Consider the following 15941-nt stretch of genomic DNA (forward strand, 5'->3'; position numbering starts at 1 on the left):
GCTTTGTTGCCAACAGCACGCACGCAGGAGGTCCTGTGTATTCAGCCTCCAGCAAGTTTTGTGGCCAGTCCCAGTCACAACTTCTTTCCTTCTGCTCCGTCCCTCCTAACAGGGGTTCTTCCTGCCTGCCAGTCACAGCCCGAGATCCATCCTCACCTCATTCAGCCTGCGGACTGTGGAGCTGCCCTGTCCCAGGCCAATGCAGTGAGCATGTTTGCCATGAAGCTGTGTGTGGCCATATTATCTTCAATAACATCTAAATCCCATCTTCAGAGAGTAGATCTGTCTTTCTCAGTGTTCACTACTTTGGGTACTTTCCTTTTACTCAAAAGTATCTTATAATTTTCCTTATCTTATCAGCCTTTCCTCTTAGTAGGCTTTCCCTTACAAATACTTAATAATTGTTTATATCAATCTTCCTCTGGTTTCTGTCTCCTGGCTCAATTCTGATTAATAACATTGCCACCCTAGGTTGTCATTTGCGGTCTTTTTAAGGACTATGAGAAATCAACTCATTTGGAAATACGAGTGGAATTATTTACCTTGGTGAGAGCTTTATAGTAACAGTATTTGATATTATAATTTGTAATTTATGATTTAACAAATACCAAAAACTTAAGAAATGTATAATTTGTCTCTATTTATATTATTTACATTAATAAAATCAAGATAGAAAAACAGTTCTATGACACCAAGGGGGAAACCTCAGGTACACTTTGGGCTTTGCGTGATTATGATGCAAACTGTAGGTTCCTCGTTGGTAACTAATGAATCATTCTAGTGAGTGATGCTGATAATGAGAGAAGCCAGGCACATGTGCATACAGGGACAATGTGAGCTAGCTCTGTACTTTCCTCTTAATTTTGTTGTCAGTCTAAAATTGCTCTAAAAATAATATCAGAAATATGTCTGAGAAAATAATTGGATTTTAAAGAAATGAGATATATATAATTTTTTAAGATGGGGAGACAGCATTATACCAAAATTAAGTGGCTAGTATGCCTGGTGTTTACAAACATATGTTTTCCTTTCTAAACAGGAGTCAAAAGAACATTTTCTTGAGTCAAAATTAAAAAATGGGCAATCCTTGTCACTCTCTGAGGATACCGACAACCTGAAATACAGAGAATTAGATGGTATTAATCTTAGCAATACATAACATAATACTCTGTTAAATAAACAATTTATTTAGACAAATAGTTATATCTCTAAATCTGCCCCATATAATTTTTCTATAGAAACACCTCAACAATTGTGTTTATATAGTTGTTCACATATTGCTATTTTTCTTCATAAAAGCAATTCTTTTAAGTCATGAAATATAAATGTTCTCAAGAAACTTACCCTTTGGAAAAGAAAGATGAGCCTTTTGGCCACACAGATGAATTATAGTGGCTTCTCTGGCGGACTTTAATCCATGAAGAATGAATGAAGACATCCAAGAAACACTATGAGAAAGCAAATTTTATTAGAAGTCAAATAAAAGCTCATAGTCATTTGAATTTTGTAGTCACAAATTTAACTCTTTCTTACTTTATAGAATCTTTTAAACTATCATATAATGTTCTATCATTAGATATTCTATCAAACTATCATATAATGTTACACACTGGACATATTATAAGAGTATCATAGTAGGAGTGAGTGAAAAGGACAAACTTACAAAGGCAACAATTTCTGGGTCCTAAAAACTGATCAAAGGTTAACAATATTTTATGAAATATCTATCATTGAAAATTACTCCTAGTGATTCAAGCAAGAAAAAGCATATCCGTAGTCTTTTTGTCCAGCACTGTTCCCTTGCCTCCCTGCCTGCCCACTGTAGCTCAGTGATCCAGAAGCTTGTAGTTCCACAATTTGGAGAAGCTGCAGAAAGCAATGGTGTTTCGTGAGATTAAGAGTCACTTGTGGGTTGCTGGAGGGAGGGGGGTTGGGAGAAGGGGGGTAGGGTTATGGACATTGGGGAGGGTATGTGCTTTGGGGTAAATTGGAAGGGGAGATGAACCATGAGAGACTATGGACTCTGAAAAACAATCTGAGGGGTTTGAAGTGGTGGGGGGGTGGGAGGTTGGGGTACCAGGTGGTGGGTATTATAGAGGGCACAGCTTGCATGGAGCACTGGGTGTGGTGAAAAAATAATGAATACTGTTTTTCTGAAAATAAATAAATTGAAAAAAAAAAAAAAAGAAAACAATGGTGTTGGTGCCACAGACTCAATTAGCAGTAGATAAGGGACTGAAATAGCCCATTGACTTTTCAGCTCAGAGTGATGATTTCTCTTGGTACAAATGAAGAAAACCCATATGTTTACTAATCAGATGTTGTGGTCAAACACTGTGACCCCCATAAATACTTAAAATTCTGTTACTGAGAGTACAATGGAAGAGTTGACAAGAACTCTCTACACAGTCTTGGTGGATGGAAAAAAAAAAAAAAATATATATATATATAAAAGCACATAGAAAGAGGATACCAAGATGAACCCAGTAGAAAATAGAACTGCTAGTAAAGTTATGAGCAATCCCCCTTCTCTCTCTCTCACACACACACATACACACACACACACACATGCACACACATGCACACATACACATGCACACACATCACATGGCAGATGGTGGAAGCTCTACTGACTTGCAGTCTTTGCACACAGTCTTTGGAAAAAATCAGTGTTTGACATCTAAGCTACAAAGTCACAAGGGCAAGCCCTAGGAATGTTGGCTCAAAAATAAAAATAAACAATAAGAATTTGAAAAAACTGAGCAGACCTATCAGCAGGCAGACTTAGAAGATTTTGTAGTAAAACTTTTTGCAAGTTTCAAAAATAATAAAAAATGAAATAGAATGCATACTTACTAAACTATATAATCAAAAATTCTACCTAAAAAACTTAAAAAAGACATGAAAAGGAACTGGGAGGGCACCTGGGTGTCTCAGTCAGTTAGTTAAGTGTCTGACTCCTGGTTTTATTTAATCATGATCTTGTGGTTGTGGGATTGAGCCCCTGTCAGTCTTCACAGTCAGTGCAATCTGCTTCAGATTCATTCTCCCTCCCACTCCACGCCTCCCTGCTTGCATGTGTTCACTCTCTCTTTCTCTAAAATAGATAAATAAAATCTTCAAGAAAAAAAGAATGGAAAGGAACTGGAAAATGTCTTCCATACTAAGGGAAAATAAGGTCTATAGAAACTTGTATGAAGATAAGATGTTAAATTTATTTGGAAAAAAAAGTATTTTAAAGTAATATTTAAAAATCTATTTAAATTATAAAGAAAACTATGCTCAAATAATTAAATGAAAATATTATGGCAGCAATAGTTCAAGTAGGAATTATCAACAGAGAAATAAAACTATGCAACTAGAGCTCAGAAATCCTGTTTATAAATACATATCTCAAATGAAAAATTCACTGTATTGGCAATACAGAAAATTTGTGATGCAGTAGAAGAAAAATGATCAGGTTGTCAAAAGAGTAACATAATTTATTCATTCCATAGGATGAGAAAGAAAAAAGAAAAAATAACAATGTTCAGGACATTCCAAATAGTATCAGGAAAACCTGCATAGGTCTAAATTCAAACTGAGAAGGACAACAGGGCAGAAAAAAAGAAAAAAGACAACAGAAAAAAAAGAATCCTAGGGCAGAATGTATAAACAACTTCTCAAATATTTACAAAATAGTCCTGGACACCAGGGCCTTAGCAAACTACTAGTAGAGCATATAGAAATCCACAACTAAGACATCATAATGAAATGGCTAAAGCACACTTCCAAACTAGAGACAAAAAAAATATTCCCGAGGGAACAGAATGGATCATGAAGGGACTTGAATCAGTGTGAAGATCAGGCAATGGGTGATAATATCCTTCACCTCCAGCAGCATTAGACCCCATCATCTACCACAGAATCCCTATCTGCCTGGCACAGTATTTCAGATTGCAGGGGGATAACATCAGCAAGATGAAGATATACAAAACCCTAAATTCCCCATGTAAACAATAATTTAAAAATATACCCAGACACACAACTATGTGTATTTGGTCTAATCATTTTTGATGAACGTGCCAAGACCATTCAGTAGGGAAGGGACTGTATCTTTCACAAACGGTGTTGGGAAACTGATTATCTGATATAAAAGAATGAAATTGGATGCCAATATTTACACCATATACTAAAGTTAACTCAAACCAGGTTAAAGACCTAAACACAAGATATAAAACTGTAAAATTCCTTGAAGAAAATATGAAGGGAAAGGGAAAACATTGTATTTGGCAATGATTTCTTGATATGACACCAAAGGCAAAGACCACAAAGGAAAAGTCTGTTGTAGACAAATGGGCTACATTAAACTAAAATGTTTTTCTGACTCAAAGGGCATGATTAAGAAAATGAAATGACAGAGTATGAAAAAAAAATGCTTGTAAATCATATATCAAACAAAGGATTCATATCCAAAATATATAAGGAATCATATGAGTTAGTAACAAAAACCAAATAACCCAATTTAAAAATGGGCAAAGGAATTAAATGGAGATTTTTTCCAAAGAAAATATACAAATGGTTAAAAATATATGAAAAGATGCTCAATATCACTAGTTATCAGAGAAATGCAAATCAAATTCTCTAAGAGATATTTCCTCATACTCCTTAAGATGTATACTATCAAAAAAAAAAGTGTTGGTCTTACCAATACACTATTGTTGGGAATATATATTGATTAGCTATTATGAAAATATGAAAAACAGTATGGTGCTTCTTCAAAAAATTGAAACTAGAATTGCCATATGAATCAGTAACTCCACATATAGGAAATATATAAAAAAATTGAAAGTAGGATCTCAAATAGATATCTGTTCACCCATGCTGACTACAGCATTATTCACAAGAGCCAAGAGGTTGAAGCAGCCCAAAAGTCCACTAACAGATGAATAGATCAAGAAAACATAGTATACACATACCAATATAATATTATTCAGCCTTGGAAAGGAAGGAAATCCTGTCACATGCTACAACATGGGTGAAATGCCACGATGTTATGCCCCACCTATCGGGTTCCATGTTATGGCTCTGGGTCTTACTGTAAATGGTGCTTCTCCTGCTCTGAACCACAACCCCATCCCAGGCCTGGACTCTGAACTGCCATTGCTAACACCAGGTTGCTGCTGCTTGGACCTTTTCCTCCACCTATGGAAGCTCAAGCCTCTGACCCATCATTGCTAGGGTCAAGCTCTCACTGCCTTGAGCCCCATTCTGTAGGTTCCTTGGAAGGGTCCTGAGTACTCATTGGGGGTACTATACTGCTACATCCCAAGACAAATTTTCAGCTCCCAGGTCACAGCTTTGAACTGTTACTGGGGATTAGACTGCTAGAGCTCCATGCTTAGCTCCTTGGGTCCTGACACATGATTTGAAAAAACCACCACAGGTTCATGCTGTTGCTATCTTGTGACTGCTACTTGGGACAGAATTGAAACTTCGACTTACTGTCCTCAGCTGCTACCACACCCTGACCCACAGCCTCATGTCTCAAATGAATCTTGTCATCCAAGAGCCCATGTCACTCCTACATTCTTCCCTCCAGCCAGCCAGAGACACATGGTGAGCCCCTGAGACCCAAGTACAGTTTTCAGGGAATATGTGCACGTCTCCACCCCAGACCCGAGTGCCACAGCCACAGCAAGTAGCTCCAATAATGCTTTGAGAGCTCTGAGGTCAGCATGCCAAACCAGACACCAAAAAGGATCCTCTCCGCAAGAACTTCTTCCCATGGATGACACAGGAGAGAGTGGGATGATATGTTTAATGTGATCAATGGGAAAATGACCTGTCAACCAAGAATACCTCACTCAACAAAGCTGTCATTCAGAATTGAAGAAGAGATGAAGACTTTTCCAGCATCTCTGAGGATAGCATGTCAAAGTTTTAACTCTCACCCAAGATGGCAGTCAGAGGAGAGGAGAAGCAAGATCCTAGTGATGGTTGGTTAATGCCATGTGTCAGAAGAAATGTTAACTATTAGACCTGCTCTATGGAAATGTTAAAGTGAATTTTTTTTTTTTGGGTAAAGATTTTATTTATTTATTTGACAGAGACAGAAACCACAAGGAGGCAGAGAGGTGGGCAGAGGGGGAGGGGGAAGCAGGCTCCCCACTGAGCAAGGAGCCTGATGCAGGACAGGATCCCAGGACCCTGAGATCATGACCTAAGCTGAAGGCAGAGGCTTAACCCACTGAGCCACCCAGGTGCTCATTAAAGTGAGTTCTTAAAGCTGAAAAAAAGACAAAAATAAGTAACATAAAAATATATAAAAATATAAAATCACTAGTAGAGGCCGAAGGATAAGGATATTGGATGTTGGTAGAGTCAATGATTTTGTGGATAAGTCACCAAAATCAAGGCAACAAAAGCTAAAATAAAAAAGTAGGACTGCATTAAACTAAGGAGCTTCTGAACAGCAAGGGAAACAATAAAAAAAGAATTGAAAGAACAATGCACAGAACAGGAGAGAATATTTATCAACTATAAATCAGATAATGGACTAATATCCAAAATACATAAAGAACTCACACAATGTGGTAAAAACAAAGAAAACAATGCAATTTTAAAAATGGGCCAAAAAAAAAAAATGGGCAAAAGACCTGAGAAGACTTTTCTGAAGACATACAAAAGGTCAAAAGATACATGAAAGGTGATCTAAATCACTTATCATCAGGTAAATGCTGATAAACCACAATAAAATATCACCTCACACCGGTTAAGGTGTTTTTTTCAAAAAGGATAAGAGTTCTCTAATTTTGGTGAGCATGTCAAGAAAAGGAAGTCCTTTGAAGGAAATGTAAATTTGTATTGCCAAATGGATAATAGTGTGGTGGTTTTTAAGAAATTAAAAGTAAAACTGCCATAAGAATCAGTAATGCCACTCTTATGTATATATTTAAAGAACTGAAACCATCTCAAAGTTATATCTGCATATCCATTCTCATTGCAACATTAGTCACAATAGCCAGTTATGGAAGGAACCTAAGCATCTGTCAACAGATAAATAATTAAAGAATGTACAATATATATACACATACACAAGCATGCACAAATATATTTATGCATATTTAAATATTATTCAGACATGAGGAAGTAGAAAATCATGCCATTTGTGGCAAATTGATAGATCTTGAAGACCTTATAGTAAGTGACAAAAGTCTGACGGAGATAGATAAACACTGTCCTCTCACTTATATGGAGATTCTAAAAAAATGAACTTGTAAAAGCAAAGAACAGAATGCTGTTTAGCAGAAGCTGTGAAGTACGGGGAATTGGGGAGATGTTTAAGAATACAAAGTAACAACTAGTAGATAATAAGTTCTGGAAGTCTAATGTACAATGTAGTGAGTATAGTCAGCATTACTGTATTATAAACTTCAAAGTTGGTAAGACTAAATCTTTGCTGCTCTCAATACCCACAAAAATGATAAATACATAACATGAGAAAAGTGTTATCTAGCATTATCTTAGTAATCATACTCTAATACATAAGTGTATCAAATGAACACATTGTATGGTTAAATTTATACAATGTTATATGTCTATTTGAGCTATTAAAACAAACAAAAGATATATTTAAAACAAACAAAAGATATATTTGTAATACCTACAGCTTCTACAAAGGAAATAACTTAAGAATATAGCTAAGACAAAAATAGAGGAATTAAAATGGAACACTAAAATAACACGTTTAATACAAAAGTTGTTGGGCAACATGGAAGAAGAAATAAAGACACAGACATAGAATAAGTAGCAAAATGACAGACCTAACCCCAACTATTCCATTAAAGATATTCAAGTGAATTAAATAAATATTTCAATCAAAAGATAGAAATTGTCTCCCAAGTGAAAAGGTAAGATCTACATGCTTTCTGTAACAGACACACATTAGACTCAAAAGCACAAATAGGTGTAAAAAATGGATAACAAAAGATCTACCCTACAACAATCAGCCCATAAATGAGCAGAAATAGCTATTCTAGTGTCAGACAAGGTAACCGTAAAAATAAGATATATTATTAGAAATTAAAAAGAAACATTTCAACACGTTAAGGGTCTCAATATAAGAGGAAAATAAAACAATTACAAACATATATTATTCACTTTGCAACAGAACCTTCAAACACCATGAAGTAGAAAATGATGGATTTGGAAGGATAAACAAACAATTTAATGGTATAGTTGGAGATTTAAAAGTTGTTCCATTAGTAGGGAGAGAACAGCTAGTCACAAAATCAGGAGGCCTATGGAAGACTATCCAAGCAGTAGGAACAAGCTTGACATAACTTATGAATGGAAAGGGGTCTAGGTCATGAATAGGGATCACATTTTTGAAGAATGGAGATATTCAAAGTAATAGACAAAGGATTAAATTAGAAGCAACAACGGAAAGACATGTGGACAATTTTCAAACTTGTGGAAAAGTGGTATACTTCTGAAAAATGTATAGTTCCAAGATGAAATCTGTGAATATACCTTGTAGTGGATGATACTAAACTGAGGCTATATTGAAACTTTTAGAGTGGAACTAAAGTGGTGTTTAGAGACAATGTGAAGCTTTGTCACTTATAATCAAAAGGAAGAATGTTATAAAATGCATGACCTGATGACCTTCTCAAGAAGCTATACAGAGAAGAGCCAATTAAAGTTAGAGAACAAGGAAATGATAAACGTATATTTAGCCAAAAGCTGATTCTGAATTACGTATAGTAGAATAACTCACAGTAGCCCCAAATGGACCAATTCCCAAATATCCAAGAGTATCAACAGTAGTATGGATGAATAAATATAAGTAGAATCAGACAATGGAACAGAAATGAGTTTGGAGGAATGCCTGGGTGGCTCAGTTGGTTGAGCCGCTGCCTTTGGCTCAGGTCGCAATCCCAGGGTCATAGGATGGAGTCCTGCATTGGGCTCTTTGCTGGGCAGGGAGCCTGCTTCTCTCTCCACCTCTGCCTGCCACTCTGCCCGCTTATGCGCATGCGCTCGCTCTCTCTCTCTCTCTGACAAATAAATAAATAAATAAAATCTTAAAAAAAAAAAAAAAAGAAAGAAGTTTGGACATTTGAAAACCCAATGCAACTGTATAGGTGAATTGCACAAGTTTTGCTTTCCCTGAAAGAGCCAAGAAAGAAAGAATACATACTGTATGATCCATTTACATAAAGTGTTTTTTAAATGCAGATTAGAACATGAAAGGGGCATTTTGTAGTGATGGTAATATTCGTATTCTCATTCCACATGATGGTGAGTCTTGAAAATGCAGCCATCTATTGGCATCTTTTAGCATGTAAAATTGCATCCATCTGTATATACATTATACCACAGTAAAATTATCATAAGAGAATAGTTTGAAAATATGCAAACATATTTAAAACTAGACATAAAATTGAAAAAATCCTACCAAATTCAACTTTGTGAAAACAAAAACAAAAAGAAATGAAAATATCAGAAGTGTTGTTACATCTTCTAATACAATTTAATCTGTCATTCAGAAAGCTTTTCACACTCAGTTACAGAATATTTAGATGTTTATGAATAAGGAAAAATGTAATGCTAATTGACCAGTAAAAAGAAACCCTTGAGGGTAGAAAGAGGGGCTAATAAAATATGTGTTATGTGCATTTTGATGGGAATGCTAAAAAAAAAGGAAATTACATGTTTGTGGCATTCATAAATAGATTTGGACAATGTGTAAAAATAAAGGACTATGACATAAGTAGATTTATTGAAATAATACAATGTTGGATTTACATTTGAAATTCCGTAGTCATACTTCATCATATTAGCAGAGTAAAGAAGATCAAATGGTATGATTTCCCTGATGCAGAAGGCAATTAATAAAATTAACATTCACTCTTATTTTAAAAAATATCTTTAGCAAGATAGAAATAAGTAGGAAACATTCATGCAAAGATCTAGAATAGATATAACTCTGGAAAGAACGAGTATCAACTCAATGTTTAAAAAAGGATGGTTTTTAAAGTATGAAATTGACCTAAAAACACATGAGGAGGTTAATGAATCAGAAGTGCAAAATTTATATCCACACATACAGAATGTAGATTTCAACAAAGATACGAATAATTCAGTGGAGGAAGTATAGTCTTTTCAAAAAATATTGTGGAAAGAATGGAGTATCAAATATTTTTAATAAATATATACTTTATACTATGTACAAAACTGCTAAAATTGATCATACATAAATGTAAATGATAAGATTTCAGGAAGATGTATTAGAAAAAAATGCATGACCTCATGTTGGGCAGACAATAGAACAAGAAAAACATGATCCATAAAAGAAAAAATTGGTGAAGTGTAGTTCGACAAGATAATTTCTACTCTTTGAAAAGAGAAGTAAATCATAGACTTCAGAGGAAATATTCACAAATCATAATCTCATAAAAGACTGGCTGCCAGGATACATAAAAAATTCTCAAAGTATAATTACAAAATTAAAAATATAACCAAAATATTTCAATAGTCAACTTCTTCAGAAAACATTATATGGATGGCAAATGAGTATAGGAAAAGATGTTCAACACTATTAGTCTTAGGAACATACAAGTTAAAACCACTACAAATCAGACTTCTGGTTCTGGAAAGATAGAGAAGAAAAACTTTTCACTATTTCTCCCCCAAACACAGCAAAAAGCCTGGACAGTATATAAAGACAACATAAGAAGATTCAGATAGATGATAAGAAAGCTGACAGAACCAGGTGCTCTAGACCCGAGGAATGACATGGTGGTGAGTTCCCTGGAATTTCTCTTTCCCTCACCTGTCCCAGACTGATGACAGAGAGGCTGCCAACCCACGGCCACCAATGAGGACAGACAAAAGCCCCAAGATGTTTTTTTCTCTCCAGTCAAAATAGTGGAAAAAAGGCATGCTAGAAAGAGAAAATTTTTAGACACTAACTGCATTATTCATCAAAAATCTATTATCTCACAGTATGACAAACACAGCATCAGAAAAAATAAATTCCCAATGGGTTATAAACCCTATTTAAGAGTTAAAAAATAAATAAAGAACACTGTAAATCCTGGAAAATAACATAAGCAATTATATTCATTAATTTAGACTAATTTCTGAAATAAGTCCAAAACAATCACTAACACCAACACTGACACTAACACTAACACTGGTCCTGGGATCCAGTACCCTGTTGGCTCCCTGCTCAGTTCAGGAGTCTGCTTCTCCCTCTTCTCCTGCCCCTCCCCCTGCTCATGCTTGCTCGCACTGTCTGTGTGTGTCTCTCTCAAATAAATAAATAAAACATTAAATAAATAAATAAATGAATAAATAAATATTGGTGATTAAAAACTCCAATATGATAGTAAAAATGTAAGTCACTGCATCAAAATGTATTTGTATCTTATAAACTCAAAAAAGAGCTCATATCTAAAATATGACAAGGACTTCTAAGAAGGGAAAAGAAGGCATCATCTAGGAAAAATGGGCAAGTATCAAAAGTGACACTAGATGACTTCTCATTCTCACAAAAGATAACATCCTAATGATTCATGGCCCAGAAAAATAGTACTGTTATAGAGCCACCAGATCTTACTGAATTATTTTTTCTGAGACTACTGAATTTATTTTTCTGAGACTACTGAATTTTGGTTTTATTTGATAAAGTATATATTTAAACAATACATTAGAAAAAACACTGGAATAATTTAACAAATTGAAAACACATAACTATGACCATGCAATTTCATTCTAATCCTTAAATAAAAAGGTATTATAATTAAACATAAATACAATTATAATGTTATAGTTCTATGTTTGTATTTTATGATGATAAATGTAATATTTATTTACCTAAATATATTACTACTATACTTATATGCCTAAATATATTACTACTATTTTTATAGGCCTTTTATATTTATATGCCTAAGTATATGACTATTACATAGTCAGGCATAAATTACTGTACATACAATGTGTGAAAATAGACAAGGAAAGGTTTTCCATAAAATAGTTGTTAATGATACCCACATACTAAAAGGACTAAATTTCTAAGAATAGATTTTAAAAGGTCATATTCATGTAAGACAGGGCAGTGAACATTCACAAACGATAGACTAATTGATAATAGAGATGGATTACAAATATGTGAGAGTGAAAGGTAACACAATTAAATTGCACACTGCATGAATCCATTGATATAAAGTCCAAAAATAAGCAAAGGTATTTCACAATATGAAAATTAGCAGGGCTAATAAAGGCTCTAAGCTTCTATTTCAGGATCTGATTTGTAATTATGTGGTTCTAGCTCCTTTGTGATCAATTTCACAATCATAGACTTAGTTTCTTTGATGTGTGGTAAGATTAAATAGTAAAGATTAATTTAGGCAAAATGGCATATATAGAAGCACAGTTTTCTATGAAAAGCTAGACTGAAATTTATCAAATGTACATTAACAGTATAAAATATAAATAAAATATTTAGAATCAAACTATGGAACATTAGCAGACTTTAAAACAATAACAATTGGGACGACTGGGTGGCTCAGTTGGTTAAGCAGCTGCCTTCGGCTCAGGTCATGATCCCAGCGTCCTGGGATCGAGTCCCACATCGGGCTCCTTGCTTGGCAGGGAGCCTGCTTCTCCCTCTGCCTCTGCCTGCCTCTCTGTCTGCCTCTGCTCGCTCTCTCTCCCTCTCTCTCTGACAAATAAATAAATAAAATCTTAAAAAAAAAACAATAACAATTAACTATAAATACAAACACAAACATAAAACTATGGATGAACTCTACAAGTATAATATTATAATATTAAGAGATACGCTCTTAATAAAATGGAAACATCTGAACCTTACCATTTCCTCTTCATCATCTATGGAAAGTAGGTTAGAGTTCTTAGAAGCACAGGACTCTGAACTCTCATGCCATGATTTTCTTTCAGTGCTAATATAATAGCAATTGTTAGAATATGTAAGCCACTCTTTCGGACAACAGTGATAAGCTGGAGAAAGAATATGAGATGTCATCCAAAAGAATTTTGAATACTAACAAATTCAAATTAATTTACATGCTCACCTATGTGTACATATATGTGTGCATTACATATCCATGTATACCTAGGAAGGTATAAATAAGACAAAATATGCTTATGCACACTCAACAGAGAATGGTTAGCCAATCATTCCCTAATTTATGTGTTTATATAGAGCAAACACCCCCAAATTTCCATCTCTCCATGTCATGAGAGTCACTGGAGGAAACCGTTATTTCAGATTTATCCCTTATCCCTGTTATAGCAGGAGGAAACTTGAGGTAATGGGTAACAATGGATATGGGAATTTGAGTGAGTATTTCTTCAGATTGTTACATTAGAAGTAATACTCTCATATAGTCATCATTTCTGAAACTTTGTTACATGATTTTCTAATTTATTCTCCCCAAAAGAATCTATTATCATCTTTTCCTTGTTTAAGATAAAGATAAAATAGAAATCTATGTTAATAGCAGAGTTCGGAAAATGATTGTACCTTTTTGGATCCTTGTTTCCAGGAGTGTTTTGTTCTGCTCTGTTTCTTCAGTAACTAGAAAAATTAAAGTAATCCTCACAAAAACTTAATATTAAAGTAAATAAATCATAATGATGTGAGTTTCTTAATTTGAAACTTGGTCTATTATTTAGAATGAGAAAGTTCTGCAATAAAGTTGACTTACCAAAAAAAGTGAATAAAATAATGAAGATGTGGAGGAAAATATTGCAAAAACATAAAGAACAAACTTCACTGTATCTTACAGTATTTGATTTAACCAATCTCAAGCATTAACTTGTATATCTCCGTAAGGTCTCTCCTATAACTTGTTTTTGAGCTATGAAATCTGAATATGTGTGTAATACTCTCTACAATTATTCTGTTATTTATAATTTTGACAAATTCAGAATAACCATTCCACACTGAGAACATACATGCATTAAAGTGAGGTAATACAATTCCATAATATTATGCAATATTTCAAGGCACTGAAAATCATTAAAGTGAAAAATTCCCTTGTAGTCATTCAAACACTTACAGGGAATAACAGCTATTCTGACCACAGTGGACATCAAGACAAGGCAAATGATTCCCAGGATCCCAGCAATGAGTTTTCCTGGACATAAAGGTAAATGGTTGGAAGAGGAATGAAAACACTGAGAAAGGACTAGCAGAAATAATCCTTAAGAAATTTACATACAGTAGAACCAATAAAGCACAGGGAGTCACATATAAAAATTTGGAACCCAAACTTATATCTATTGTTATAATCATTTCTCAGAATATACCATTGCATTTACAGTAAATTTATTACCCCAGGAGATGTGGGTAAAGATTACAAATTATAGCAAGGCTGGAACAAAGTTAGTCGTCAGATATCAATTACAATACTATATTGCAACTTCAAGCTCTGATCTTCAGAAATGAAAAATACGGAAGATCATTCCCTACTCATTCTCTGCATTCTGCAGCCCAACTGCACATCATAGTACATATACTACAGATATACTGCATGTGTATTACATGTTTTACCTTTACAGTAGGAGTTCTTGCTGTTCCTTTGAGGATCATGAGAAGCATTTTGAAGATTTGAAGCATCTTGAAGATTTAATTCTACATAGGTTATATCCTGCTCAGTTTCTGAAATGGGACTCTTAGTGCTCTTAGCTTTCACTTGCTGTCTTTTTGAATCCTTAATCTGACTGAGTTCTGCATAGGTAACTCCTTGGTTATTCATCTCTGCAGCTGTGTGGTGTCAGGCACAGGGCTGAGTGGAACTATACTGAAGGACTTGATGAATAGTGTATTCGATGACAAGATTGCTGGGACAGTCACAGTGGGTGGAGTGTGTGGTGAGTGATAGCATTCATTTGCTGTTGAACAATGTAAAATTTGGTACTAATTTCCTTAGAGCTTTAAAGAAGCATTTCATGATAGAATACATTGTTTTTATGACAGTATTCTATGTTTGACACAACATAGAACATATTCTATGTTTGACACAACTGATTGGAGTAATGTAAAGCAATAAATTAGGGAAGAAGAAAGGAATTCAGAAATAATATTGTCCTTATCAATGTAAGATCAGATTCAATACAACTTTTCAATGATAGTGGAATAACTGGGTTAAAATTAAAAACTTGTATAAAAAATGCTGTACTCAAGAACTTAAAAATAGAGCTTCCCTATGACCCTGCAATTGCACTCCTGGGTATTTACCCCAAAGATACAGATGTAGTGAAAAGAAGGGCCTTCTGTACCCCAATGTTTATAGCAGCAATGGCCACGGTCGCCAAACTATGGAAAGAACCAAGATGCCCTTCAACAGACGAATGGATAAGGAAGATGTGGTCCATATACACTATGGAGTATTATGCCTCCATCAGAAAGGATGAGTACCCAGCTTTTGTAGCAACATGGACGGGACTGGAAGAGATTATGCTGAGTGAAATAAGTCAAGCAGAGAGAGAGTCAATTATCACTTCTTTGTGGAGCATAACAAATAGCATGGAGGACATGGGGAGTTAGAGAGGAGAAGGGAATTGGGGGAAATTGGGAGGGGAGGTGAACCATGAGAGACTATGGACTCTGAAAAACAATCTGAGGGGTTTGAAGTGGCGGGGAGTGGGAGGTTGGGAGAACCAGGTGGCAGGTATTATAGAGGGCACGGATTGCATGGAGCACTGGGTGTGGCACAAAAATAATGAATACTGTTATGCTGAAAATAAATAAAAGAAAAAAAAAAGAAACTGTACCAACTTTTTTGACAACTTTTAAATCCATGTTGGTTAAAAATTGAGTGGTCTAAGATTGAGAGTACTAGTGTTACCACATACAGGATTTTCCTGTAGTATATGTCTGTTATTGGGGGATTTACATTTCCTTACTAAAAGGTAGTGCA

The 15941-nt window shown here is 34.9% G+C and overlaps 1 protein-coding gene across 1 annotated transcript; it reads right to left on the reverse strand.

Annotated features, from left to right (window-relative positions):
* Window positions 1-993: 993 nt before the first annotated feature.
* On the reverse strand, window positions 994-14777 carry LOC122891446 (NKG2-A/NKG2-B type II integral membrane protein-like). Its single transcript, XM_044227093.1, has 6 exons — window positions 14573-14777; window positions 14079-14156; window positions 13541-13594; window positions 12869-13014; window positions 1345-1448; window positions 994-1114 (listed from the first exon to the last, which is right to left on the reverse strand). The coding sequence occupies exons 1-6, from the start codon at window positions 14775-14777 to the stop codon at window positions 994-996; spliced, it is 708 nt and encodes a 235-aa protein (XP_044083028.1).
* Window positions 14778-15941: the final 1164 nt, after the last annotated feature.

The sequence above is a fragment of the Neovison vison genome, chromosome 12, assembly GCF_020171115.1.
Source record: "Neovison vison isolate M4711 chromosome 12, ASM_NN_V1, whole genome shotgun sequence".
Lineage (NCBI taxonomy): Eukaryota > Metazoa > Chordata > Mammalia > Carnivora > Mustelidae > Neogale > Neogale vison.